Here is a 26,621-nt window from a genome sequence, read left to right as displayed (position 1 = left end):
GCCCACACCACTTGTTACATACTGCACAGTACGTCCGTACATACATAACATACATAAGGCACTTTGCGGAGCCCAGTGGGGACCCCGAGGTCGGACCAAGTTTGCCAATGATTGATCGAAGGCGCGAATGAATTGTTCCCATGGTTAGGTGGTCCCCACGGCTGCCCGCCAACGAACAGGCGCGGCGCCTGGAAATGCAAGAGAAGGTACTCCGTAAGGCAAACTGGCGGGGACCAAGAAGTGGGTTGGATCGGCTGGCCATGCCCGCACCCGCACTCTGTACGACCTCGATCCCATATTAGTCGGCGACCTCGCCCAACGTTGGACGCCGGGCCGGCTCGCGGCGGCCGTTGGGCTGCTGTCAGCTTTTGCAGACCCCCACCATGTCTCGCATGTCATGTGGTTGGTTTCTCGTAGTGTATGTATTCGTAGTGTACTAGTGTAATCCGTACTGCGTTTCGTCCAGGGTTTGAGAACCACGGAACGACGCGAATCTTGAAACTCCAGCCGCAACAGGCAAAACCTCCTGCAACGCTGGCACGACAACATTAGCCGAGCTGGCAACTTTGCAATTGTTTGACAACCACATTCAATCCGCGCCTTCTTTACAGTCCTAGCAAGCGGCTGGACCTCGAATGGAATTTGTCCTCAGAAAGGTCCAAGAAACAACACACCTGACATGGACCAACAAGGAAAGGCTCTCTGGAGTCGGAGGAGCCAGACCGGCTAGCGGATCGCAATCCGGGGGGGCACCGCGTCAGGCCGTTGACAGGCATTGACAGGGCTGCCATGTGTTTCTATCGACGTGTCCTCTTTTTCCACCCCTCCACTTTTCTCCACTTCGAGAGGGGACTCTCCTCCTGTTGTTTAGGCGTACCTAGTGTAGTGTAGTGTAGTGTGCACACGGCAGGCCGTCAATTTCGATGGCTAAGCAGAAGAGCTATCCACAGCCCCTTCTTCCCGATTGGCCCGGACCTGCGTCCGCCGCATTTTCGCCGCCGTCGGATGTCATCCATTCGTCGCAAAGAAGCGGTCAGCCAGCCTATGCCGATGCCAGCCCCAGGGCGTCCACCACCGTCTTGATCTTTGCCTTCTCGGCGCTCCCCCAATTGACGCTCCTGAGCGTTTGGGCAACGGTCTCGTCACGGTAAAGAATCCAGAGCTCGTCGACTACCGTGCTTCTCACCCGTGGCCACGGGTGGAACATGAGGGCGCCAAGGCGCGCGCGAGCCTCTCGAATGCCTTCCTCTCGTTTCTTCAGCAGGTCATCGCTGCCGCAGACGGCAGCGGCGGACGAGACGGGTTGAGCCTCCCACCCGAGTGCCGCAACCGCCCCGTAAACCCTGATGCATGCTTCGATTTTGCGGACGTTGCCGGTCTTGTAGCATGCCTTCTGAACCTGCAGGCATAGGCTCTTGTAATTGACCCCGGAACACTCGGCAAAGACGCCGACATGAAACAGGAAGGCCACCACTTCAAGCGTCGGAACGAGTACCCGGTCTGTTCCCTGCCAGGCCTTCAGGTTCCGGCCTAGAGCGGTGCATACGGCATCTCGGGAGGCGCTCGACCGCTCGCAAAATTCGCACAGCGCCGCGCGGCTAGCAATGACCAATTCCTCATTACCCGTGTCGGCGGACGACACGATGCCAGCCATCAGAGCATCCATCCATTTCTCTGCGTCGTCCTTCACCGGGGACACAGCTGGGTGCAGCCAATCCTGGTCAAGTAAATCGAGCAGGAACACAAAGTATGCCTTGGACGAAAACGTCGACTTGCGTAGCATGGCAGCTTGGCTGGTATGATCAGCAGCCGTTCTTCACCATATCAGGGTGCAACTCACGTTGGTTTCAGGACGACAGCAAGCGCTGCCTGTGCCTCAGCCCTGACTCTATCCAACTTTTCCGCCGCCAGTCGCAGTATGCGCAAAAACAGCGTCGAAATCAGTTGCCCCTTGGTCTCGATATCGTCGTCCAGCTTCTCCCACAGTGACCTGGTCGCCCTGATCGCTGCAAATCGAACGTGAGACCCGACGTCGCCCCGAGCAGTGGTTGTATAATCATCGCACCCCTCGCCCAGAAGGTCTGAGAACAGCTTGACGTTCTGTCTGAGTACCTCGCTGCCCGCCAAGCTCTGGAGGATGCACGCTCTAGTGTCCGTGCTCGTGTCATTCTTCCAGCGCTCGATGATGGCGTCGCATATGAGCATCTTGTCCTGATCTAGCGCCAGGGTCGATGCCATTGGGTACACTGCCGCAAGTGCAGAGAAGTGGCCGCTTGTAGTCCGGGTTTTGGATGACTGCCGCGCCCTGGCGGCGTCTGCCCACCCCCGAATTGCCACGTCGCGCTCTGCGTTGGTACAGAAGATCATATAGACCACTGCCGCCTCGGACGCTGTGTTGATAATGTCGATGTCTGGCCAGACAAGCCATTTTTCCAAGTTGGAACCGGCGAGGGTGACAAAGGCACTTAGTTTATTATCGTTCCTGGTACTCACCGACTTTACTATCTTTGCGAGCTCGTCACCACTCTTGGACATGAGTGAGTGCCCAGGCAGCAGGGTACTGCTAGCAAAGGCAGCCGCCTGGAGAACAGGAAACGAGGAGATGATTAACCGGCTAGCGGCCTCTGCGACCAGTTCCGGCTTGCGGTAGGTTTTCGTATCGCAGTCATTGAGAATATCCAGCAGCGCGTCCAACGAGAGCTGAATAAGCCCATCAAGCGAAGCCGTCCTCTGGCTACCATCAGCAGCTGGCAGCGCATCAAAGACAGCAGCAATGCTGAGAAAGAGGCCATGTCTTTCTTCAACCTGCCGGGCTTCGAGCAACTTGACGCGGGTTAGTGCTAGGGAAATGGCCTGTGTCAACCGTTGTATAGGGTCGGGCTCTGTCGACGACAACTCGGCGGCGATCATGCCGTATGACACGCCTGCAGCTCGTCGTGACGCGGTATCGACATCACCAACGCCCCTCCATCCTAGCAGGCCGTCCAGAATAGCTTCCCCGTAGCGGTGCGATAGCCTGGTGACTCCTAGGGCGACGTCCTGCATCGCCCTGGATCTCAGTGCCACGGCGTGGTAGTCAACCGTCTGTACGACAAAAATGCCCTGCTCGACCGTATCGGGGTGGCGCCCGATCAGTTCTTGGAGCGCAGCGGAGGATCCTCGCCGGATGTTTCCGGCCGGGTCCAGGCACGCAGCAGCAACGAGGTGAATGGCGATGATTTGAAGAATCGATGCCTCCGAGCGAGCTTCTGTAGTAAAGGAGGCCGTCGGGACTGCGAGCAATTCTGGTGTGGTATAACGCCGGGCGAGCGCCCAGATGCCAAAACAGGCCGCATCCCTCACGTTTGAACCCGTAGGGCTTCCGGATGTGCTCCGCCTTTCAAAGGACAATCCCATGAGCAGAGCTTGTACGATGTCGGCGAGATTGTCCGCGGGGGGTGATCGCCGATACAGCAGGTGAGACAGAGTGAGCATTAGTCCGTGCCACTCCAAAGGGTCGACCATGTTCAGGTCCTTCTGTGGCACCACTGTGGCATCTGAGGTGTTCTTAGGCCGCAAGACGTTTCGGTTCAAAGACTCAAGAACAGCTTCCACTACCTGGGAAGCCATATCTTGATCCAGCTTCAGCGTGATGACGCTGAGGGCCTTGCTTGCCGCGAACCGAACAGGGGTGTCGTTGTCGGCCAAGCTCTCCAGAAGGAAGCCAATGGTGGTCTCCACGATTGTCATTCCTTCCATATCCTGCGGATTCCTGAGAATAAGGACGGCCACAGCCCGAATCAGCTTGATCATAGTCTTGCGGGCCAGAGCCGAGGCCATTATCGGCCCCGTCTTGTCCCCTTCGGACGCGATGCCGTGCACGCTGTGGAAGATAGTCGCAAGGTAGCGATCCACATCTGAGGTATCGGCAGACGACGTTAGAACGCCCGCCAGAAACGACAGCACCCCGATGTAATGATACGGCGTCCGCTCGGCTGCGTCTTCCCGCCTCAGCGCCGCTAGCGCCCAGTGGATCAACGCATCCAGCACTCCGAGTTGCTGCATATCCCTGCGCATCGCGATCCGCACCAACAGCGCCTTGGACGCATCTCTTTCTTTGCCCGGCGCCGCCAGGTATTTGACGGCCAACGGCACGACTCGCGTCGTAATGCTCGGTAGCCCGGCAGGCCATTTCAGTCCTGCCACCCCGGCCAACCTTCCCTCCCCGTCTTCCCCCTCGTCTTCCCCTTCAGCCGCCATCTCCTGCGACGACATAGTCGAGAGGTCAAATGGCACCAGCATGAGATGTGACAGCCACAAGAGAACCACGTACCGCTCCTCCCACGTCCACGGTCCCAGGGTACCATAACCGGCGCCACCACCACTACCAGCACCGTCTTGCTGCTTCCCTCCAATCGAACTCTTCTCCGCCTCCTCCAATGCCGTTAGGAGCAGCTCCAGGTACCGCGCCTCGTTGCTCAGGAAGCGCACGATAACCTTTTCGCCGCGGATCTTGCAGAGGGTGTAGAGCAGCCTGCAGATGGCGCGGGGCAGGGGCATGAGGTGCTGCTGCCTCTGCTGCTGCTGCTGCTGCTCCGAGGCCAGGCGGGTGGCACCGGCGGCCGACCGGCGACGGCGGGTGAGGTGATACTCCAGGTAGGCATCGCCTAAGGTAGGGAGCCATTTGGGCAAATGGGGGTCGAGAAGCTGGGGCAGTTCTTGAAAGGGGTCAAGGAGCTTCTCTGGTGTCAGTAAAACTCATTTGATAAACAATGCAATGTATCTAGATTTTCTTTGTGTCATAATTCTGTTCTTTTCTCGCCATTCTTCCCTGCTGCTTATGTTGCTCTTTTCTTCTGGGCCTGATGCTATTGGGTGGGGGAGAGGGTTTCTTTGACTGACCGAGACGAGCCGCTCAGTCTCACGAGTGCGCACCCACGAACGGACGGCACCGGTTCCTCCTCCGCCGGCGGCATTCGGTTTCCTGAGGAACGGGAGGAGCGACGTGTCGAAGTCGGCGATAAGATCGCCCGAGATCTTCTGGAGCTTGATGTCGAGATCGTCTTCCGGGGCGTCCATGGTGGCTGAGTTGAGAAGTTGATGACTTTCCGTTCCACAAGGTTGAAGTTGCACGGTGGGTCCATCTTTGGGCCCAAGTCCGGGGTTAATTGGGAAGGTATCATCACCCTAATAAGCAAGCTCCCCCCCATCAGGCACCAGTGAGTGTTCCGAAATCGTGAGGAACAATCAACGCATTGGAAACAGCGCCTCTCTCTCAAACGGTTGCCTGAGAGTTGAAAAAGCACGGTAGTTTTCCAATGTGCGAGGCATCCGGATTTTAAACAACGCTTCTTTCTCGATTTTCTAAACAGCTACTCGCTCGCATCCACTACTCAAGTCATTAATTATCTAAACCGACCCTGCCGGCCAATCGCCAACGCCGCAACGATCACGTCCATCGCCGAGCTATGCGTCGCAGCGTTCGGTCCGTTACCCACGTCTGCCGGCCCGGCCCACTGGATGCCGAATTGGTTCTTGCCGTTCCGGTTATTCGCCCAGATTGAGTCGGCATTCTTCTGGATCGCCGTCCGGAATGCATCCTGTGGAGCCGCTCGCTGCAGGTAATGCAAGTTGCGCACGAAGATGCCCTTGAACTGGCTGCCGTCTGCACCACAGTCGGGCTCGCACCGGTCCGCCTCGCGAATGATGCCATTTTCGTCGCTGAGAAGCTCGACAGCTGCTTTCGCGATGGCCGTCGCCTCACCCAGGTACGACGGGTCGCCCGTGGCGTTGGCGAGCTCGACCAGGCCGCCCAGCACGACGCCCTGATTGTACGACCACGTGGTCAGGCCGTTGTTGGTGCATCTGCCGTTGACGTCGATGGCGAGCCCGTCGTTGATGAGGTTGTTCTTGTTGATCATCCCGCTGTCCTTGAACCACACCCACTCGTCCTTGGCGAGTTGCTCGTACCTCTGTTTCTTGTCGGGGATGCGGTTGGCGAGGCTGGCAGCCACGCTGAGGTACAACTCATTTGCGATGGCGTTCTTGTACTGCTTCTCCTTGCTCCACCAAATACCGCCGCCACACCTATCGTCCGTGCCAGCTTGCATGTCCTCAAAGATGCGCTCGGCCATGTCGAGGTAGGCCTGGTCGTGGGTTACGTCCCACGACCTGATCAGGGCGAGCGCCCACCAGCCCTCATCATCGTAGTAGTTGTTGATGAACTGGGAGAATCCCCGCTTTCCCTGGTGGTCAAAATGGTAGGTGGATGTGGCCAAGCCAGTCGCAGCTACCCTCTTCTGCGCTGTCACAGACACTCGCTGGGCGTTATTGAACGTGTTGGCGATGATTTTAGGGACATCCAAGCTTTTAGCGGCGGCTCCGGCGCTCAGCGCCCAGTCGGCGAGGACAGTAAGGCAGTTTGCGCTGTTCCACCAGCCCGTTGTGCTCCACAGCCCCGACGGGGCATCGTACCAGCCTTGGAGCGCCTTGGCTGCTTCCAGTGAGTGCTCGGCTGCAATTGCTTTCTCGCGGCATGGGCCTCTAAGTGATGATGTGAAACAAGTAGCCCGAACTACGAGGCTGCCCCATCGTATGGCCACCATTATGTGCTAGTATTGTCGTTGTTCGTAAACGGAGTCAGGGACCGAGGGGCTGGAGGGTCACCGTGTATATACTTGCTCTCGAAGATGACAGCGAGGCAAAGGAACATAAAAAGAGATGGACGAGCTCTAGAGGATGTTGTGTTTATAACTGCATTAGTGACCGCGTTGATATTCTCTCTTTCAACGCCTCGGTATTCCGGCGTTCCATTTGAGGAGGAGGCTACAGACTCTTTGCTTATGCCGTCCGACAGCATGTTCGTGATACCTGCAGGTGGCAGTGACGACCCTATGGGAATCTCAGAGGGATACGGGATGTTCCCACATGGCCTAATTGATGCTTTCAGCGTGCCGCCCGAGGTAGGAACAGATGACGAGTCTCTTCACGCGGGCTGCGGTTTCTCTCCGAGCGGCCTGAAAACGGGGCCCTGAAAGGACATAAAAGTAAACACCGTCGGCCCGAGCTGGTGGAGATACCGTAGAGTTGCTGCGTAAAAAGAATTCAGCGGTGGTGTGCACAGCAAATTACTTTGTATGATGGTTTCGGACGCCGGGACGCCGCCGTCGAACAGCGCACTGTCATGTGGTCTTCTTCCCATTCTGTGGAATGATGCAATGCAGCTGCCAGACTCGTATTGTTCGGGTCAGCCGACACTGTCTACTCGAAGTTGCAGACTGCGTATTCTTCTACCCCAACCCGATTCACCAAGGAGTGTGTTGTACTACTAATCGGAATTGGCTGAGACATGGAAAAGACATGCGTGTGTAAAGGCTACGAAGCTGCTGTTGTCTGAGACAAAATCAACGCAAATACCAAGCTTCTCCTCTCACAATGGATACTTGATGTCGCAGCGTAGCTGTCTCTTTCCACTTTATGATATGGTGCGCCTTTATGCCTCAAGACCTCGAGAGGGGAAACATAAACACGGCCAGTTTGCGAAGGCGATGGTCGTCAACACAATGGAACAACGCTGTTGGCTCTTTGAGTGATACAAAGAATGCCGACTATATAGGCCACGCTGCCACGTGGGTTTCAACAGTGACACCGTGTTGCAGAATCACGGTTGGTACCCGCGTGTTTGGGAACTTGCCCGTCCGAATTCTTTGTCAGAGGACTGAATATACCAAGTGGCAGCAAGAAGAGCCGTAGGCAATTGAACACTCCTACGCGTGATATTGTTGCTCATCTCATTGTCGCCGAGGAAGCCAGCAGTCCGATGTCTACAGATAACGGGTTAAGGGCAGAGAACTCCCGGCCCTTATCACCTAATCAAAGGATTCCTCTCATTGCATTTGAGGCAGTGCTGTAGGCTGACGACAAGTCTCTGGTGGCAACTCGGCCTACGAAAGTAATGTGAATTTATGGTAGAGGTAGGAAGCCACGGTCCACAGTCTTCTCCCCCTCAATATCCCATGTCCGAGCATATCATCTGCAGTTCCGTTTCTGCCTCACAACAGAGGGTTCAACAACATGACACTCAGCCAACAATTAATTAACTCACATTAGAGTCAGAAAACGGCTTGTTCTTGAGGTACTATGCTAATCCCCAAAGCCGTGGTGCTCATGCGACAATCCTCGCCGTTGCTTGCAGCGCGTGCCCAACCCGCAACGCCCAGGGAGGGGCACGGGACATATCGGCATGCAAGTGAGCATGATCAGTTACACAGACTACTACCTCAATACCGAGGGTGCCTGACCATCACGGGGATTGTACCTAGGTATATACGGGAGTGCTGTGGCGGCAAATGGTCGTAGGCGCACAAAGAGCCTTCGCATCAGCGATACTGGACCGTCGGTCCTCTGTCAGTTCCTTGTTCTCTGTGTATGCGTCCAGATATGAACGAGGGTTATTTCGGGCGCTTAAGTCGCATTAATCAAGTTCGTCTCTACCGCCGATGCTCTACACAGAAATGGGGATATGGAAGACGTGGGACGCGTTTCGCTAGGGGCTTCCACTACAAATGTTCGAGTACTTCCCCAATCTTGCTCAGCAGTCATTCGCTTCGCTCAGTCCCGCCTTGATTAGTCGAGCAGTAGAGTTTTGAAGAACCCAACATGTGCTGGCATGAGGTTGTGGTTTTCGGTGTTTTGGGAACCAGGTATGTATGTAATAGATAATCCGTACATACTTCGCACTACAAGTGTTATACCTTCCACATGCAGGGTTATAGCGTAAGTTAAGCCTTGGACTTTTCGGGAGTGATGCATCCCACACGAAAAAAAAATATAGTAGATGTAATGAATGTATGTATATCTACTTTAGGTACCTACATACATCAGGTCCATACACATCACATTTCGAAAGTAATCTGTTCTGTACGTCAATGGGTTTATAACGGATACCGTCCCTTAGATAAGGTATGTACATACATACATATGTACGGAGTACGGATTACATACATACGTATGTAATCCGTACATACCTCTCTAGTGTAGTGTAAGTGTAAGGGACCAGAGCTTCCCCGCGTCTGCCCCGCAACTGCTCAATTTCCCCGCTGCGGGTACAGCCAGAGCTTCCCTTCCTGCAGGTTCCGGCACCGCCCAAAATTGCTATTTCTTTCATCAACCTGAACCCTCAACCACACACATCGAGGCGCAAACCTCACCGCCCTCGTGTACTTAGCGTAATGACAAAATGACCCTAATCACTGTTCCGGCTTAGTGAGCCAAGAGCCGAACGTTCTAATTCGCTTACGGATACTGCGTAGTTGAACGCCATGGACTCAGCTCCGTCGCTTACATGCTAAGCTGTCTCACAGGAATACCTCCTCCATATCGCCAATGGCCAGGAAGCCGCTTCACTGTACAAATTGTATTTTTTAGGAAGGAGCGGAAAACTCTTTCGAATCGGCCCTGTTCAGACGACTGCAACACAATCAGCTTGTCCAACCTATCGGTCCGAAGTCACCAAAGGGTTCTTAACTTTGAGGGATTCTGGAAGCCTGGGCCAAGCAGGGACCCCGGTACTGCCAAGCTCAAGCGAGAACGGCTTTGAGAATAACCTACACGTGCACCTTGCCGCATACGGAGAAGAAGTTAAAGGAAGTTGAGGGATGGTGTCAGAGTCGAGTCATCGCGCATTCCTGAGGGGAAAGTGATTGGACTACTTGGAGTCTCGATCGGCACGCCGCCGCACCTGGGACGCCGACGATGAGCCGAAAATGTCCCGAACTCAATCTCTGCTTGTTTGCAGGAGAGTTTAGCCTTGGCCACACCTCCCACGCTCAAGACACGGTCCGTCTACTGAATGCTCGAGTCCTGGCTCACGAAACCAGGGGCGCAAATGATCGCCAGGTACGTCGGGCCCTCCAGCGATAGAGGAGGGGCACGCACGGATTAGATTGGCCACGTTCTGCGGGATCTGATCCGGCTCAATCATGCCCTCCAGCCGGAAGGTGAACGGAAGAGTTTGCCTAGCGCGTCGAGGGCGAGAGGCTTAATTTAAAGCCAAGAATATCTAGGTCCATCATCATGATGAATGAGGCTCAAGAGCCGTCGACTCGATACGGTTAGCGCTAACGAAGCACACGGATCCGGCAACAGCAGTTATATGTACAAGCGCTACTGGCCTTCAACCGCTGCGGTCAAAGATAGTACGGAGCTCGCGGTTAGCTCGATGCCGCAACTGTAGCAACTCGTCTCATGCATACGTACTTTTGTTCCTTAATCTCATCGACAAGAAGCCCAACGCCGGCGCGAAGGCAGAGCCCGGCTTGGTGCGCTGGATTGCCGGGGATGACGCCGCGTCGAATAAGTGGCCCAAACAATTTGGTTCAACTGTTGGCGTCGGCAACTTGTTGTTGCTTGCGACATATCACCTCTAGGAGATCCACTTCCGGCCTCATCAACAGGCCGTGCACTTCCGGCTCTCTTCGATCCGACTTTCCACCCCCCGGAGCTCTTGGTTGAGCCCGCAAACCCTCCACAAACCTGGAAGGTCTCGGGGTCGCAATGCTCAACCCGCCCAAGCTGCAGGTTCTGACAAATCGGGCTAGTCCAATGCAGCCACAGTGGATTAGGGCAGGCCGTGTATGCACATACATACTATGGTTGCGAGCCAAAGTTTCACCCCCTGCACAGGTACCGACAGGGATCTCTCGGAAAAACCTCTCAGGCCTCTACCACCAGTTTTTCCTGCCTGCGCCTGCCTACGCCCGCCTGTCAAGCCCCCTGTTAATACCCAGACAGGGGGTCAAACTTACCCATCATACCTCGTACACTATCTGTACGGATTAGTGTACATACATGCATCGTGACAGGAGACGCCTCACGTTCATGTTTCAGATTGAGTCGGCCATGTATGGAACAGCCTGGGAATATCCGACGGGAGATCTGTCGGTTTGAGCGGCACGGCGGGTTCCAGAAGGACAGGCCGAAGCAAGAGGGTCGTCACCCGAGGTTGCAACCTCCCAGTGCAGAGGATCTAACGTACGGAATCCGGATTACAGACTCTGAGTTATTCCACAAACAAGCCAAATACAACCGGGGACTGAACGTTGTCAACAGGATCACTACGTCGCATGGCAATGGTCATGGCGAATACGGCCGTATAAATAACTACGCAACAAGTAACACTCAATTCTTTACCATAGGTTCAGGTGGTGCAGACGAAGCAGGTTGGTGGTGCTGGCAGGTTCGACAATCGTCCTCGGTGACCGCATCCCTAGATTCGTATGTACGTCCGGGCCTGTGTTAACCTCTCTGCCATCGTCGGATCTCGCTCACTCACCCTTATCCTCTCTGGCCTACCATGCTGTTACACTAATGCACACGAACAAGATTGCTGCAAGTTGACGCCCAAATCAGAGACATAATCGAACCATGCGCCGCCGGCCCCCGCCAATCACCGCCTCGCCGGTTCGTGCCATTCGTCTGGATCGGGCAGTTGAGGAAAAGGGCTCTCGGCCAGCAAATTCACGGCAAATTCAGGGTTCAGCCTACCGCAGAGACAGCCCCCCAACAGCAGTAGTAGCCGTCGCAGCAGCAGCCAACCATTGGCGGCCATCGGAGCAAAACCCGCTCAAATCGGATCGTGTATTTGTGCGACCGGGCCACAACACACGAACACACACACGCGCGCACGCACACACACACACACACACACACACACACACAACACACAGATAACAATCAGGCATATCCGTAGCCGGCTCGAGACTCCCTGTTCAACGGAGAAGGGGACGAACACTATTTGTACATACAGTCCGCTGCCCCAACCGACTGCCGCTGGTCGACAGGTCCGGGAGGAGCCCTTCAGCAGCCGCCGGAGCGCAGTAGATACATGCATATGTCAGTGGCACCGGCCTGTCTCAGCTTTGCAGTCGAGATCAGGGCATGTGTGTACTGTATGTATGTATGTACACTACGTACGTAACTAGGCTGGTAGACCGTACTGCATGTATGTACAATGTGCGAAGTAGACATACCTGGTCTAACGGCCACGGGATACATTTCATCCGGCATGTAGTGTATATACACGTATTTCCGTAGATATACGGCCTGAACACAAACCGAGGCTGACGACAAGGAAACAACAAGATCGGGGTTGTGAAGGGGTGCGAAAGGCGGGGAGTTTTGTGCTGCATATAATTACAGCTTTACCTATGATCATACCATTCTGTACAGTAAAGTACGTGCCGGCAGCCCCTTACCCCGCCCGCAAATGATAGCTCTTCTTCCCTCGGTCGGTGGCTGACGTATACCTTGGTTTGTCGTGATTGTTTGGAGCTGTGTTGGGTCCCGGCTGCAGTTGGCTAGAAGAAAGCAATCGCGATGCTCTGGCTGCGGCCATCCGAGCGTTGGATTGAGCCTTGGGAGAGGGTTTCTTTTACCCGATTTGGCATTCAACCGGCGCCAGACATCTTACGCGCGAGAGGGGCGGACACTGTCTCATGTTGTGGAGAGCAAGGCATTGTGATGGGAATTATTCGGGAACAACAGCGCACCTGCACTTACAGTAACTTGGAAATCTGAGGGTGCTCTTGGGTGAGGAGCGGGGCCTGCAAGATCGAAGAAGCAACAATGCCGTCCCAAACAGGAACGCAAACAACTAAGCACAAATTGTCTTGCCATTTTCATATTGTCTTTCTGTCTTGGACACCTTGTGTTATTTTTTCTTCACCTTACGTTTTTTTTTCTTCTGATAACGCCTGTAACCGACACACCAGCCTGCCAAGATCACTGCCCCCTCCTCCACCCCACCTTCTAAAGTACTGGCCGCAGCCCCCGTAAACTTCAAATCCGTTACCATCCAGTGGTCGTCCACGGGCAATGAACCCTAAAGTCTATTCCCACCGAGAGTGCCGTAACTTAATCCGTCTATCGCAAACTCCTCATGCGTGCACAAGAAAAGATAAAAGGCGAAAAAAGAGAAACCAAAATAAAAAGGAAAGAGAAGACAAACGAAGAAGAAAAGCCGTGTGGTCGTAGTGTTGTGTCAAGGGAGCGAGCAAGGTCCTGCTGCAAGTCGCGTACATGGTGACATGGCGGTGTAGTGGAGCTTCCTTGGGAGCAAAACGGTGAGAGTTAAAAGTACCGAGCATGTGAACTGACTTGGTGTGCCAGGCGGGGGGAATGTTGGGAACGATTAGGAACGGAGAGCGCCGCACGATCGGAGTTCTTTTTCTGACGAGGGCGTGTGGAAGAGAGTTGGCGCCAGACTAGCTCGCACGCTTGAGAATCCGAGCTTTTTGGAGTCGCAATTCGCACCCTGTCGTTTGCTGGAAGGCGTTGGGAGGTCCCAGCTGTGTGGTCAGGCCGTTGTTATGTTGCGGGTCTCCTGCGGCTTGTCAGCACCCAGCCGCGCTTTCGGGTTCGAGCACGGCCAACGATTGGGGATTGTCCAGGAAAAGAGGCTATTGGACGGGATTTGCTCAATCGAGATGGGAAAGCACGATTGTGCAAACCCTTTCTCCTTACTGCTTCTCTGTTCCTTACCCCCCTGTTGTCTCTTCCGTGGCTGGCTCACATGAGCAGACGCCATCCTAACTGGGCAGCCACGGTCCCGCACCGGGGAGAGCAGTTCCAGCGGTGGATCGATTGGGTTGCCAGCGTAAAACTCACCTGCCTACTTCAAAAGCTCTGCCGAGACAAGCCAGGCCACCTCGTCCACAGCAACCGAGAAAACGACAGGCGCTTTCCAGGTTTCTTCCCGCTCCCTCGGGCACACATTCCACCGTCTTCTCCGATCCAAGCCCAGATTTGCGACGGCAGGCAACGAACGAACCTCGCCATTCCCCCGCACCCCAGCGCCCTCACCCCAAGGGGCCGCCTACCCATGTGAGTGTCGGTACCCCTAGGTAGGCACAGGCGGGCGCTGCCGGCGCGGGGATCTTAGGCGTTGTCCATGCAAGTCCGGCACGTGTGGTGCCGGCAGTACCGGCATTCCCAGATGAACCAGAACGGGCCGTCGTGGCAGTCGTGGCACCTCCACTCGATCAAGGTGTTGTCAGACTTGATCATGACGAACGAGTGGGCGCATTGGCTATAGCTGGCGAGCGCCATCTTGTTTTCCGATTGCGCTGTGCTCCGCCTCGGCCGTCGGTTGTCGAGGTGGTGGGATCACCGAACCGGATGTGGGTGAGGTATCTACCCAAGAAGAGGACTACCGTACCTGGTACTAGTAGTCGGTCAGGTACGTAGTAGGGCAAGATGGGTAACTCCGAAGAGTAGCTGCCCTCGGGTATGGTGTGAACCCAGCCAAGCCAGGGATACCCTAACTTTTTTGAGGGGGGTTGCGAGGTGTGTGCTGCAGGCGCGCCTCTCAAAAGAGGAAAGGAGTGGGAATGCCCCTCGCTGCTTCTCAGGTGGTGTTAGTGCCGACCCCAAAACGGACGGCGGAGTGATGGCGCACTCACGCCTCGATGACGGTAATGCTTTCTTTGCGACCTGGGTCACGGAACGTGGAAGGGCGCCGAGCTGGTAAAGCCGAGTAGGGCAGGTCGGTAAGTATGCGGCTGCTTCCAGAGCCTAGGCCGCGATGAGGGTGAACCGAGGGTGCTTAAATAGAGCCGAGGTACCCTCCTGGAGGCGGGAAGATCCAATGTTAGAAGACGACCGTTGGTACCGTTGGTGGGTGACGGTCGAGCAGACGGGAGGGCGAATGTGTTGTCGAAGGAGGGGGGCGTCGTTTGTCTAACGTAGGTCTGCAGCGGGAGTCTGATTGTAGTGTAGTATGTATGTACCGTGTAGGCAAGAGACTGAAGCTGTATGAGAGAAGTTGCAGACCCAAACGAGATGGAAGCCGTTGACGCAGGCGGCCTTTTGAATCGCAGGTGGAGGCTCCTCCCGGGAGCACGGGCAAACGGCTCGACGACTCGTGGATCGGCCGGATAACTAAACTTACACTACCCTGGAGTTAGACATGTATGTACATACATACCTACACACAGGGCAGGCTTTCATGGCGTGGCCTTCCCCGAGAGTGACCCAGAGACAAGTATACAACCTTGGAGCGGGCAATATGCGTCACCGGAGGGGCTTCCGTCTGCCGACAAAGGATGATCCCGAAATCGGGCATGGGTTCGAAAAAGGGAGCCGGTGAGCAGAGGGATCCGCCTGCTTCTGTTTTCGCTTCCTGATTTCGGGATGCTTCACGGGCCTACTTGGTACGCAATCCAATCCAGCCCTGCCCTGGTGGTGGCTCAGGCGCTGTCCGTGGGTCGAACGTTCAAAGAAACAAGGTGGGTCGGGTCAGAGCAAAATCCTAAGAACGGTGATTAGCGTACACATAGCTGGCCAGGGAACAGGGAGCAAGGCTCATGGAGACCCCGAAATCCGCTTCCTGCTTGTCTTTCAGAGTACATTGCGTACGTACCTCGTTATTTTGTACTCCGTCCTGTATGCGCATACCTTTTGTATGTACTCCGTACTGCGTCTGGACGGGGTTTAAATGGACCACGCTGTACATATGTGTGTACATACATACATACATGCACTTGGGCAAGAATCAATGATGCAATAATTCTACAGCACCTAAGGCACGTTGGGTGCTGTCTCGCAGCAAAAGGGGGAAAAAAAAGGAAGAAAAAAGAAATTAAGGAAAAAATAAAACCTTAAAACGACTAAAGGGAAATGAGCGCAAAGAAATCTCTATTTGCCCAAGTCCAGCACGCGTAGTCTTGGAGCGAACCCCCTGCCTTGGTCGACGGCAACCAACAAACAGCCTCGAGCTTTCATCCAGCCAGTGACTGTGCGACTACCAGCAGCGCAGTGCCGGATGCGGGAAAAGATATGACAGCACTGCTGGCCGGGATAGCCTTGCGACTCGGCCATCGGCGTCTCCTGATACGGCTCCCTTGCAGCTTGGTCGCAACCCCTTCTTTGTCCCTCTCGCGCCTGGATTGGGTTATAAGAGCTTGATACGGATATAGCAGCACCGTTTAGCCGTCATCCTTGGCTGACATGGTACTCCGTATCGGGCGACAGAGGGGCTGACCGACTTGACTTTTGGTGGTGCCAGGGTTGGCGACCTGTACCTAGAATAATTCCCGTTGCGCCCTCCACTTGGCTGAGGCACGGACTGAGACACGCTATACGCGCAGCCATTGGCTGGGACCTCTGAGACGAGTACCCGAGGCGCCCAGGAGAAGCACGCTACCCGCAGAAAAGACGTTGCATTTGCTCAATTTTTCTCTTCCTTTTCCTTTCGCAATCTTTCGGCCGTAGGGCCCGTCTTTTGGTGCCAACGAGGAGAGGGGCAAGGGGGGCGAGGAACAATCACTGCCTAGGGGTTGAGTAACGCACGGCGCGTCCGCCTTATTTTAAACCTCCACAGTTCAAGTCGCACGAGGCCAGCGCACATTGAGTGTCCAACGCCAACGACGGGTACCTTGCATGTACGGATTATTCCGGGAGGACAGTGCTTTAGCCGAGAAACGTCCGCGACTGCCCGGATTGGTAGAAGAACAAGGCGGGTTAAAGGCGCCACGTCGCGGCAGAGCCAGTGCCGGCAGTGTACCGTACTATGCCAACCTTAGTATTCCGCATTTACAGGCGACGAGCTTATGAGTAAGCCATGTGCCTTCATACATGTATAGGTACGGATAGGTGTGCACCTACTGTAGACTTAGCTTCTGACCTGATCTACCCAAGGTAAGTACTGTACATGTAAAGACCACACATGGTGTGGTACTCGAAATGTCCTCCGGGTTGCTCTCGGCACGGTGTCAAGCAACTGTCGTGAGGTACTGCACGAACATGCCGTGGTGCGTGTCGGCATCCATCAGGTGCCTGAAGGTCAGTCCGTGCGGTCGCCGTGGTTTGACATGAGCAGGATGACGTTGCCCCGCCGGCAGGGTCTGATGGTTTTGAGGGATACAGGGCCAACGGGCAACACCAGACATGTGAGAGTGAGCTTCTTGGCTCCTAACCGAACATTCCTCCCTCCTGCGTACGCCCCTGCATGATTTGGCTTTCCACATACGCAATGCAAAGATACCTAGGCACATACGCTAGGACAGTAGGGGCTGGGAATATAGTTCGATGTGCAAATGGCGTTGGGCACCCATTCGCAATTGAGTTTGGAAGGGACGAAAGGCCCCGCGTGGGTGGGGTAGTGAGGCGTGAACAGGGCCGGGCCTGGCCAACTAAAAATAGTGTATAGTATAGAGACTGGGTACCTGAATGGGAGCTGCCTTTTTCCCGAGTAGGCATCGACTGCATAGCAGCTGCCTAGAAAGGCGTGCTCCTGCCCATGATTAGTGGAATGAGGAAGCGCATGTATGTACGGATTACATACTGCGCCCTCTAAGCATCAAGGTTGGTGCTCCAAAAACTCGTAGCATGTTCGTTCCTCCGTACATTGCTAATTGGTAACTTACATGGACTTAAGATAGTATATATACCTATGTGTGTATGTACAGTACCTTCTCCTAGGGAAGGAGGTACTTTATTTCAGGTCCTGCATGCTGCATGCTACGTTAACGTTGCCTCCTGCTCCCGGTCATCCGGATCTTCAGGTTAGCACCTTCCATAAGTACCGACCGGGCCTGCTTTAAGAACCAGGGGAGGCATAATTTGAATTTTTCTCCTCACTCCAGGCAATCACCATCAGCATCCGCACAACGAGGTGCCCCTCCCACCCTTTCACCCCACGCTGCTGCGCCTTGGTCATGACACGCAAGCACATCTCTTCTGTGACGGGAGTTCCATAAGCTCACCCCTGCGCCTATTAGTATGCTAACGACAGTTCTTCAGAACAGGCACCCGGGGTGAATTCCCGTTCACCGGTTGTTTCAGCGCTAGTACTGGTACTTCCTGTAAAGCTGAATGCGGGTCATGCACGTATGTATGTACATACAACACCCGACACTAATGGGAAGACTGATAGCATGGGTCCAACATCCCTACTCGCCCCGTTACGCCAACTTGGATCCTAGTGAACCGAGTAGTGTATGTCGTCGGTTTGCAGCAGGCAACCGGGACCAAGCCAACAACCCCGGCAAAGAACTTTCCAGGGAAGTTCTACAGCGGGGCATGCCACGAGCAAGGGCTTGCGGCTTCCATGAGCTTTCCATGATACTTGGCACGGCCGCCGATCGAAACCCGGTGGTTTGATGTTGACGGGGTCGACGCTAGACCACGACACCCTCACTCTCTAATAGCACAATGGAATGCCGATGCCCCTGTTAACAGCTCGGCGCTAGTGATTGAGATTCTGCGTACCACTCCGTCTTATCACTCTACCATCTCCGTCACAGTACATTGAGAATAAGATTCAATTCTGAGGCCGAGTGTTTGGTATCCCCACCGGACAGCCACGGTCAGCAAACCATCAGTTGTCACGCCGCCGAGCCTCATTCGTTTCGACGCACCCGTGGCGGATCACCGTCCCGGCTGCAGCCCGAGATGCGGCCGTGCCCTGTCCGATTGGTAACATTCCCCGCCGCTCTCGTGGTTCTGGGCGCATGCGGCCACCTCGAGCGACCTTATGCAGAATGATGGCCTATGCGTCAAGTTCAACGACATCATCGAACAGGGCCTGGCACCAACATCTTCTCCAGGTCGCTGAACCACCGACGACACATCGAGCACTAACAAGCCGCATGAACGGTGTGCCTACTCGGCAGCCATTAATTACTGCCGACCTTGGGATCAGGCCCATGCATGCATGGTACGGTCCGGTTCAGTGTATATAGCCATAATCGGCAGAAAGTGGCCTGGAACTGAGTGCCCATTATCCCCACACCTCTAGGCCGGCCATTTTGTGTTGGGCCTTTTTTTTTTCTCATTGAGTCTTAGACAAGGCTGGTGCTCGACACGCTCGTGGGTATTATCCCAGGATTTCTCGTACCGAGCCAGCACATCAATTTCTCGATTTCCATCTCAATACACACACTGAGCCTAATAAACCCGACGGGCCGGATGCGCTTCCGAGAGGCTGAGGTTGCATCCCTGGCAGGATACCAGACTTACATGCGCCGGACAGCGGTGGTGCGCACTCTAGGCATCACACTTTCCAAGATCATTTCGGCTTTCGGCCGACAGGACCGTGCGCTCGACAGCAGATCATCAGCGATCCCTCCTTTCATCCCAGATTTCTATGCTCGGCCCGTCGGTCGTCTTATGTGGTGTAAGAGGCTTCTTGGACCGCTACAGCCCTGGGGAAGATCATGTCTAGGCCCCTTGCCCGTTACATCATCATTTTCCCTTCTCTCGAGCGCACGTTATTACTCGTACACTACCTCTTCCCAACGACCCGAGGACATAATCACGGAGAAGCCTGTCCCAACCCCTGTCAGATACACCAAGGTTGAGGGTAATTAAGTTTTGTCGACACGGCCCGATAACCCACCTCCCCAGACTACGCCGATGTCTGCGAGGAGTATCTCCACACCTTGGTCCCATCAGCACTCCGTCAATGTTTGAAGAATATTGCTACTAGTAGTGATGTTACCGGCTGGGGATTGGAAGAGCCGTTTCTTGGCTCTCAGGTTTACCTCAACTGCAGAGTGACAGACAGGGGATTGTGACTTACACTATGACAAGCCGCCCCAGCCGGAGCGTACAGCCGAGCCGCTCCCCTCCGCCCTACACTAGTTGCTCGCTTCCTCGCTTGTCTCCTGGCACCAAAACGAAAGGGATTCCGGGGAGGCAAATCCGTATTCATTGTCCACCATTTTGTGTGTATTTATGCACATGTCCCGTTTGAGAAAGGGCAGTGTATTTCGTATGTATGTACAATACTAGACGTCGCTACCACACTACCCGGGTGTATGTACATATGTATGTACATACGTACAGTACAGTACTTACATACAAACCCTACATGCACAAGTGGCTACCCGCCGAACTCGGCATTCATCAAGTCATGGACAGGGCCGTCGACGCACATGCCAGGCCTGGCCCAGCGAGGCTCGACCAAGCCCGTCTCGGCGCCGGAGGCCCGTCCCGCGTCTAACAACGGTTTTCCACGAAACCGGAACTCGGCCAGATCGCCAAGCTGCGACCCCATAACCCTTCTTCTTCTTCTTCTCTCGCATCATCTCAATCTCTTGTCTCCTCCCGCGCATCCGGCCGGTCTATCACACACAGCCTCGTTTATCAAGTCTACAGTGTATGTATGTATGTACTTGTGCTCTATGCCACCCAATCAAACCATACAATTCGTCCCGCTGGCCCCTCCATTCTTCTCCCCCCTTCTGCCTCCCTCCCCGTTGATATACCTCTCGCATAGCCGAGCCCAGCCGATAAACACTCAACACCGGTTAGCCCCACCTCTTTGCCTGTCCCGTTTTCCTCATGAGCCGTATCCGTACAAGAAGACGATCCCCTCCCACGCTCTGACCTGACCGCCTCAAAACCCTGGTCGCCCGGCTTTTCGGAATGCCCACCTGTGCGCCAACGCCCTCGGGAGGCTTTCCGCGCAGAAAAAAGAAAAAGGGGAGCAAGAAAAATGGGAAACTGGCGGTGGGAACCCGGGCGCCGTTCGTGCAGTACAACCTACGCATGTGGGCCACACCACACCACACCACGCTGCGCCGAACCGCACTGCACTGCATCACAACCCTCCCCCCCCTTTCTCCTGGTAGGCGACAGGGGATCTGCTTCATCAGGACCACCCGACGTCGACCCTGGCGGCTGAGAACAAGGAGGTCCTATGAACCTCCCTCAAAATGATGGGCCCTGTTGCCATCTCGGAGTGGCACACCCTTCGCCATCCTCCACTAATGCGACCGGCCACGACCATACCGGTCGGCGTTAGGATCCGAGGCCGTGGTCCTTTCATCTGAGAGACGCAAATCAAGCCTGATGCGCCGAATTTTCGTCGCCACCATGATCTCCGCCTTTGCTTTCGTCTTCGCCTTTGCCTTCTCCCTCTGGCTTGGACGACGGATCTGGCATATTCGTAGCAGCTGCATTAGACGTCGTGATGATATCGGCAATCACAGCAGCCGTGGTCGTATCGACCGCCGAGTCTGTGGTAGTGGTGGTAGTGGGCGTGTCGGCAGCCGAACCTCCTCCGGCAACATCCTCCCCCTTGATGGTGGTCGTGCCGACCGGCTCAACGCCCTGCGCAACTCCGGACACAGCCGGCGTCTGTCCTCCATGCTCAGCCGGCTTCATTTCGAGCCCCTCGTTCTCCTCGTTCTGCTCCTCCTCGTTTTGCTCCACCTCGTCCCCCTCATTCCCCTCGTTCTCGCTCTGATGCTGCCGCTCTTGGAACGTGAACGCGTCCGAGAGGTTGACCGCCAGGAACGTCTTGGGCAATTTCACTCTGCACGTGCGCGCCGCGCGTCAGGTTAGGCTGGCCGATTAAGTAAAAAAAAAAAGAAAAGAAAGAAGGAAAGAAAAGAAAAGAAAAGAAAAGAAAATGACATGATAATTAAGGTGGCACTTACTGGTGGAACTTAGCCCTGAGCGTCTCAATCACCACCTTCCAGTCATGATGAGCCGTCAAGCTCCTGCGGGGGGCGCAGCCGATGCAATGCCTGCTGTCGAGCTGCACATCGAGCGGGTCAAACACGTGGCATCCGGGACTAATAGTAATCTTGATGCTGTAGTTGAACGCGGGTGCGCCATCTTCGCCGGCGGGCGGATTAGCGGGCATCTCGTATAGCTCAAACGAGATCTGGGAGAGGAAATCGAGCTCCGGGATGGTGGCCCGCTTGATCTTGGTCTCGAGTCCGCCCTCGAGGATGCAGTTTAGCAGCGTGTAGATGTGCGATTCCTTGGTGAAGTAGATAAAGCACTTGGCTTCGTCCGACGCCTGCATGTCCTCGAGGTCTTCCACGATCTCTTTGAGCAAAGGAAGCGATGTCAGGAGGCCGATTTCGAGCTACAGAGCGTGACAACCGAGTGAGTGACCAGTCTTTTTTTTTAAAAAAAAAACAACAACAACAACAACCAAGTCAGACTGCCTGCTGCTACTTACCTTCTCGCTATCAGATATGCCGTACTCCTGAGGGCAGATGAAATCGAACAGCACCTTGGCGAGCTGATACAGCTCCCGGAGCGGCTCGAAGCGTGCGTCTGTCTTGGCCTTGGTTTGGCTGTTGCCGCGGTGCAGGTGGAAGTACTTTTCGGGTAGCTCCGCCTCCCCGCCGTTGCGCAGGCCGTTGAGGAAGGATCGGCGGCGGAAGATGCGCCGGACCGCCTTGTGGCCGGAATTTTCAATCTTCTCGCTCAAGCCGCCGTTCGATTGGGTAGATCGCTCCTCGGCTTTGTTGTTCTCCTCGGGATCGATGGCATTGTTGTTGTTGTTGTTGCTCGACGATGCAGAGGACGACGTCTTGCCCTCCTTGCCGTTCAGCGAGATGCCGTACTCTTCCTCGAGCATGCTCTTGGGCGGGGTGAACACCCACTCCAAGAATTGCCGATTGTGAAGGGCGTCGAACTTCATGGTGTCGTAGAGCTCCGATATCTTGCTCGGGTCAACTTTCTCGCCGTCGCAAAACTCGGCGAACAGCTTCTCCCAGCGCTCCTTGAACAGCTCCGCGTCCTCGCCGCAGCACCACCGTGCCTGGATGCTGCTGACCGCATTGGCCTGCGACAACGATCCGGCCCGAGGCGAGAGACGATACCGACACGGCAGAAGAACCGCACTCGTTGGTGTTCTTGTCCGCGCCAGGGTTGGCCACGGAGTTCGGCGAGTTCACGGCGCCGCTGTACAGCTTGGCATAGTTGTGGTGCATCACCCTGCGGTGGAAATTCATCAGCTGCACCACTCGCGTCTGCACCTCGGACGGCTCCGGCATGTTCTCGGGCCAGGCAAACTGCGGCGGGCGCTCGTTGCCTTTGCGCAGCAGCCCCTTGAGCTTCTTCTTGACCTTATCCATCTCGTCCTTGGCCGCGTTAGAGTCGTCGAGCAGGTCCTTCCTAATGGTGATGAAGTCCTCGGGCACGTCCTTCTTGTTGAGAAAACTGGCCGCCCAGATCTGCGCGCTGGTCACGACGCGGCGCTCGCTGCTGCTGAAGACGTGCACCTCGTCGAGCACCTCGCGATTCATGAGCCCCAGGTCGCCGCGCATGTTCTCGCCAAGCTCTTGCGACTGGTAGCGGGCCGAGTGCGTCGGCTCGCCGCCCCACTTGACAATCAGCTGCAACTTGTCGAGGACGAGGCTCTCTTCGGCTGCGGTGAACTTGGACATGGTCACGCCGGAGAGCGAGTCGGTCCTCTTGGGCGGCCTGCGAGGCGTCTTCCCGCCATCCTTCTTTTCGGTATCTTCGTCCGTCTGGACCACCGGTTCGTCTTCCTTGCCGGCACCATCGTCTTGTTCCCTGGAGGACTTGGCGTTCTTTGAACCCGTCTTCTTGCGGAACATGGGCTTGATTTGCACTTTGGTACCCGCCCAGCTGCCCTTTTTGATCAGGACATTGCGCAAAGCTTTGAGCTTGGCAGGGTCCTCGATACCGGCCTTCATGGCTGCGTCCACTGCGTCAAGCACGCTTGCCAGCGCGGGTTCGCCAATGAGAAGAACCTCTTCTTGGTGACCCCTGAGCAGCTCGATAAAGGGAGCCGTGTGGAAGGTGAACTTGTATTTCTGCTTGGGGGTACGGTCGGCGTGACGGATGACCGACACCACGCCCTTGAGCTTCCAGCTGGGCTTCGGAGGCGGCGGCGGCGGCGGTTCCTGCTCGTCCTGAGCCATGGCCTCGGGAACGACGGACGTCGCAGCGGATGCGGCGCCTGGGACAGTGGTCGCGACGCCGTCCTGCGAGGACCCTGATAGCTGACTGGCTAGCGGACTAGCCGGCATGCCGTTGTGCTTGGACTCTGCCTTGGCCGGGGGAAGCTGTTCGACAAGAGACTCGCGAGCTGACCTCTCCACGCTCGGGCGGCCCTGCGAAGAGGCCTGCTCTCTTTCCTTATTGACATGGCCCGCGCGAGCCGACATGGCATCGGGGTCGAAGATCACGGGCGAGGGCATGGGCGGGGTCCGTCCATCCCTGCGCTGCTTCTCCTTGATGAAAATCTCCCTCAGAATGCTGGCGCAGTGGTCGTAATAGTCATCGTTGTCCTTGACGAAACTCCATCCGTTGACATCAATAACGTAGCTCTTGCCACCGGCACGCAGGAGGTCGAAGCCGCAGACGCGTTGGCCAAAGGCGGTACTGATCTTGCTGGCAATCTCCTTCTCCTCGCTGCTCAGCGCCGTGACGTAGCGCACCTCCTTCCCGTGGGTGTTGCGGCGAACGACGCCATCCACGACGGGTGACTTACGCGTTTCGGCGTGGCAGTAGGTCGGACCTACCGTGTAGGCTTTGACGTCCTCGGCATTGTCCACTTGCATGAAACGCTCATAGATGAAGCTGTCGTTTGGTTGGGTGATGGCTCGGGGCACGTTGAGATTCTCGACATATTCGCTGCTCTTGTTGCCTATCTTGCGAAACAGCTTCCGAGCGCCACCGCCGGCGGACGAGGGAAAATAGATGATGATGTTGTGATCCTCGCCGCTGGTCGGCTTCTCGACGAAGGGCTTCTTGATCAAGGTGCCGTCGACGGAAAGGATATCGCCGCCGTCAAGCAACTCCACTTTCCGCGGGCTCGCAGACCTTATCCTCTCTGCTTCCGAATCGGAAGGGTCAAAGGTGATGCCGCTGACCTCCCGGATGTACTTGCAGATGTCGGGTGTCAGCAGCGCCGGTCCGCCGTCTCGGTTTACCTCGATGCGCTGGGGGGTGGGAACGCCGATGCGGTCGAGCAGACGCAGGCACAGGCGGCGGTCCCAGAGGATCTTTTGCATGGGCACGTCGTTTACGCAGAAAGGCTTGCGGGCCTTGACGTACGCAATGGCTTTGTCGAGGGGAAATCCATCCGAATAGAAGGATATGAGGTAGTCGCTAGCTAGCTGTTTTAGCACAAGCAACACGAACAACACGAACCGGCTGGGGGATGCTTACCAGATAGGCCAGTTCTCAACCTCTGTTTTGTTTTGTTACCTACCAGTCAGCCTGTCCGAGGATAGGAAACGAGCGGAAAACTGAAACTTACCCTCGTCAAGGATAACTTTGTCCCCAAAGACACAGACATCAAACTCGCGATTCTGAATTAGCCGGCTCAGGATGTTTCTGCTCGGCTTGCTTCTCGCCTTTACGTCCAGGGCGCACACGCCGATGACGCCCAACGGAGCAGGCTTGTGTTCCTCCTTCTCCGGTCGGTGCGACACGACGCGGTCCCCGCTGGGGCTCTGGTGACTGCTGGCGCCAGTACTCCCGCTGAACCTGCGATTTGCACGACTCCTAGACCTGGTGGGCTGAGAACGTGGTGTGGGGGCAGTGCCGGTCTGCTGGGGCTTCTTGGACGCCTCGCTCGGATTCTGCGCCTGCGCGGGCGATTCGCGTGGGGCGAGTTGGTGAGCTCCCCGAGACCCCTCGCCGCCCGTAGTTACGGTCATGTTGGACACTCCGGGTTCGGCCTGCGCCGCAGTAGTATGATGTTTGGATCCTCCGCCCGAGGCTAGGATGCCGGAAGCCGATCGGTGAACTGAGGAGCCGCTAAGGCTGCCATTTTCGCTTCCGTTGACCGAAGCCGCTGAGCTGGGGATGCCGCGAGCCGAGGCCAAGCTGTACAGAGAGCTGACGCTCATCCGATTACTGACGGGACCCTCGGACATGGAGGTGCGGGCGCTACGCAGGGCGGGATCGGGAAGACTGCGGGACGGAGCTGCTTCGGCGGCTGTGTTCGCTTGCAGGCGGGGTGTGTCTGGGTCGTCGGGATCAGTCACTGCGGTGGTGGCGGCGAAGTCCCGGAGCGAAGAGGGTGGGACCGCATTTCCTCGCGACTGATTTTGGGAACTGCCGGCTTCTGCCACGGTGACCCTCTCTGTCGAGTCTTCTCTGGGCGGTGGAGCGGGCGGAGCAACTGACGCATCCGCTCTTTCTGTGTGAGCCTCGGTGATGTCGGGCTCAGACTGCTCGGATTTGTGGGCGGAAAGAGAAGAGGAAGGAGGACTAAGGGAGTGGGAACCGTGCTGCTGCTGGGGTTGGGACCTAGGCTCGGAACCCATGGGTCTTTCTTCTCTTTCTCCTCCTCCTGGTCCTGCTCCTCCTGCTGCCAGTGCTGGTGCTGCTGGTGTTGCTGCCGGTGGGGCGGCACCGATCGAGGTTGTCGCTTGCTCTACATTGACCTGCGGCTCGGAAGGCGGCAACGTGGCATTGCCAGCGTTCACATCGGTCGAGCCCATGGTTAGTTAGGTTTGAAACCGTCAGAACTCGGACCCAATGCTAGCACGCGTTGACAGTTGGCCGGGTTTGCCTGCCGTCTTGATGGCGGAGAGGAGCTCTACTCGAGCAGCGTCTGCAACTGGCCGGAGAACTTGCGCCGGTGAGTATCTGCAAACCCGGTGAGTGTCTGCAAACGTCGGTGCCTGAACGGTCTGGTGTGAAGATGTCGGGGGCTTGCAGTGGAGTTAGTTCGATCTGGTGGCCCGAGCAGAGGAGCATTGGCGCAGTGGCAAACCGGATCAAGGTTGTTAAGCAGCTTCGGCGCAAGGGACAGGATGGATGCGCAGGGACCGAGACTAGGAGCCCCCGGGATGTTATTTTTTTCTGCATGTTCCACGTGGAGAGAAAATGGTGTGTGTGAAGACAAATCGGCA

At 55.9% G+C, this 26,621-nt stretch overlaps 6 protein-coding genes across 6 annotated transcripts; all 6 read right to left on the bottom strand.

Moving 5' to 3' along the window:
* Positions 1-916: 916 nt before the first annotated feature.
* On the bottom strand, positions 917-3,597 carry MYCTH_2309942 (uncharacterized protein). The gene is made up of 2 exons (XM_003665791.1): positions 1,841-3,597; positions 917-1,793 (listed from the first exon to the last, which is right to left on the bottom strand). The coding sequence occupies exons 1-2, from the start codon at positions 3,502-3,504 to the stop codon at positions 1,043-1,045; spliced, it is 2,415 nt and encodes an 804-aa protein (XP_003665839.1). The 5' UTR covers positions 3,505-3,597; the 3' UTR covers positions 917-1,042.
* Positions 3,598-5,384: 1,787 nt separating this feature from the next.
* On the bottom strand, positions 5,385-6,584 carry MYCTH_104570 (glycoside hydrolase family 76 protein; the record flags this gene model as incomplete). The annotated part of the gene is made up of 2 exons (XM_003665790.1): positions 5,385-6,345; positions 6,454-6,584. The coding sequence occupies 2 exons, from the start codon at positions 6,582-6,584 to the stop codon at positions 5,385-5,387; spliced, it is 1,092 nt and encodes a 363-aa protein (XP_003665838.1).
* Positions 6,585-12,673: 6,089 nt separating this feature from the next.
* Positions 12,674-14,511, bottom strand: MYCTH_2316167 (uncharacterized protein). The gene is made up of 2 exons (XM_003665789.1): positions 13,645-14,511; positions 12,674-13,360 (listed from the first exon to the last, which is right to left on the bottom strand). The coding sequence occupies exon 1, from the start codon at positions 14,083-14,085 to the stop codon at positions 13,915-13,917; it is 171 nt and encodes a 56-aa protein (XP_003665837.1). The 5' UTR covers positions 14,086-14,511; the 3' UTR covers positions 12,674-13,360; positions 13,645-13,914.
* A 6,091-nt stretch (positions 14,512-20,602) lies between these two features.
* MYCTH_2309931 (uncharacterized protein) lies at positions 20,603-21,329 on the bottom strand. Its single transcript, XM_003665788.1, has one exon. It carries the CDS (start codon positions 21,145-21,147, stop codon positions 20,824-20,826), a length of 324 nt encoding a protein of 107 aa, XP_003665836.1. The 5' UTR covers positions 21,148-21,329; the 3' UTR covers positions 20,603-20,823.
* Positions 21,330-21,398: 69 nt separating this feature from the next.
* MYCTH_2309930 (uncharacterized protein) lies at positions 21,399-21,853 on the bottom strand. Its single transcript, XM_003665787.1, has one exon. The coding sequence runs from the start codon at positions 21,794-21,796 to the stop codon at positions 21,419-21,421; it is 378 nt and encodes a 125-aa protein (XP_003665835.1). The 5' UTR covers positions 21,797-21,853; the 3' UTR covers positions 21,399-21,418.
* Positions 21,854-22,095: 242 nt separating this feature from the next.
* On the bottom strand, positions 22,096-26,353 carry MYCTH_2309929 (uncharacterized protein). Its single transcript, XM_003665786.1, has 3 exons — positions 25,016-26,353; positions 24,925-24,946; positions 22,096-24,864 (listed from the first exon to the last, which is right to left on the bottom strand). Exons 1-3 carry the CDS (start codon positions 26,205-26,207, stop codon positions 22,455-22,457), a joined length of 3,624 nt encoding a protein of 1,207 aa, XP_003665834.1. The 5' UTR covers positions 26,208-26,353; the 3' UTR covers positions 22,096-22,454.
* Positions 26,354-26,621: the final 268 nt, after the last annotated feature.

Source organism: Thermothelomyces thermophilus, chromosome 6, assembly GCF_000226095.1.
Source record: "Thermothelomyces thermophilus ATCC 42464 chromosome 6, complete sequence".
NCBI lineage: Eukaryota > Fungi > Ascomycota > Sordariomycetes > Sordariales > Chaetomiaceae > Thermothelomyces > Thermothelomyces thermophilus.
Note: the sequence above shows the minus strand (reverse complement) of the source record. Positions and strands in the feature narration are given on the sequence as shown.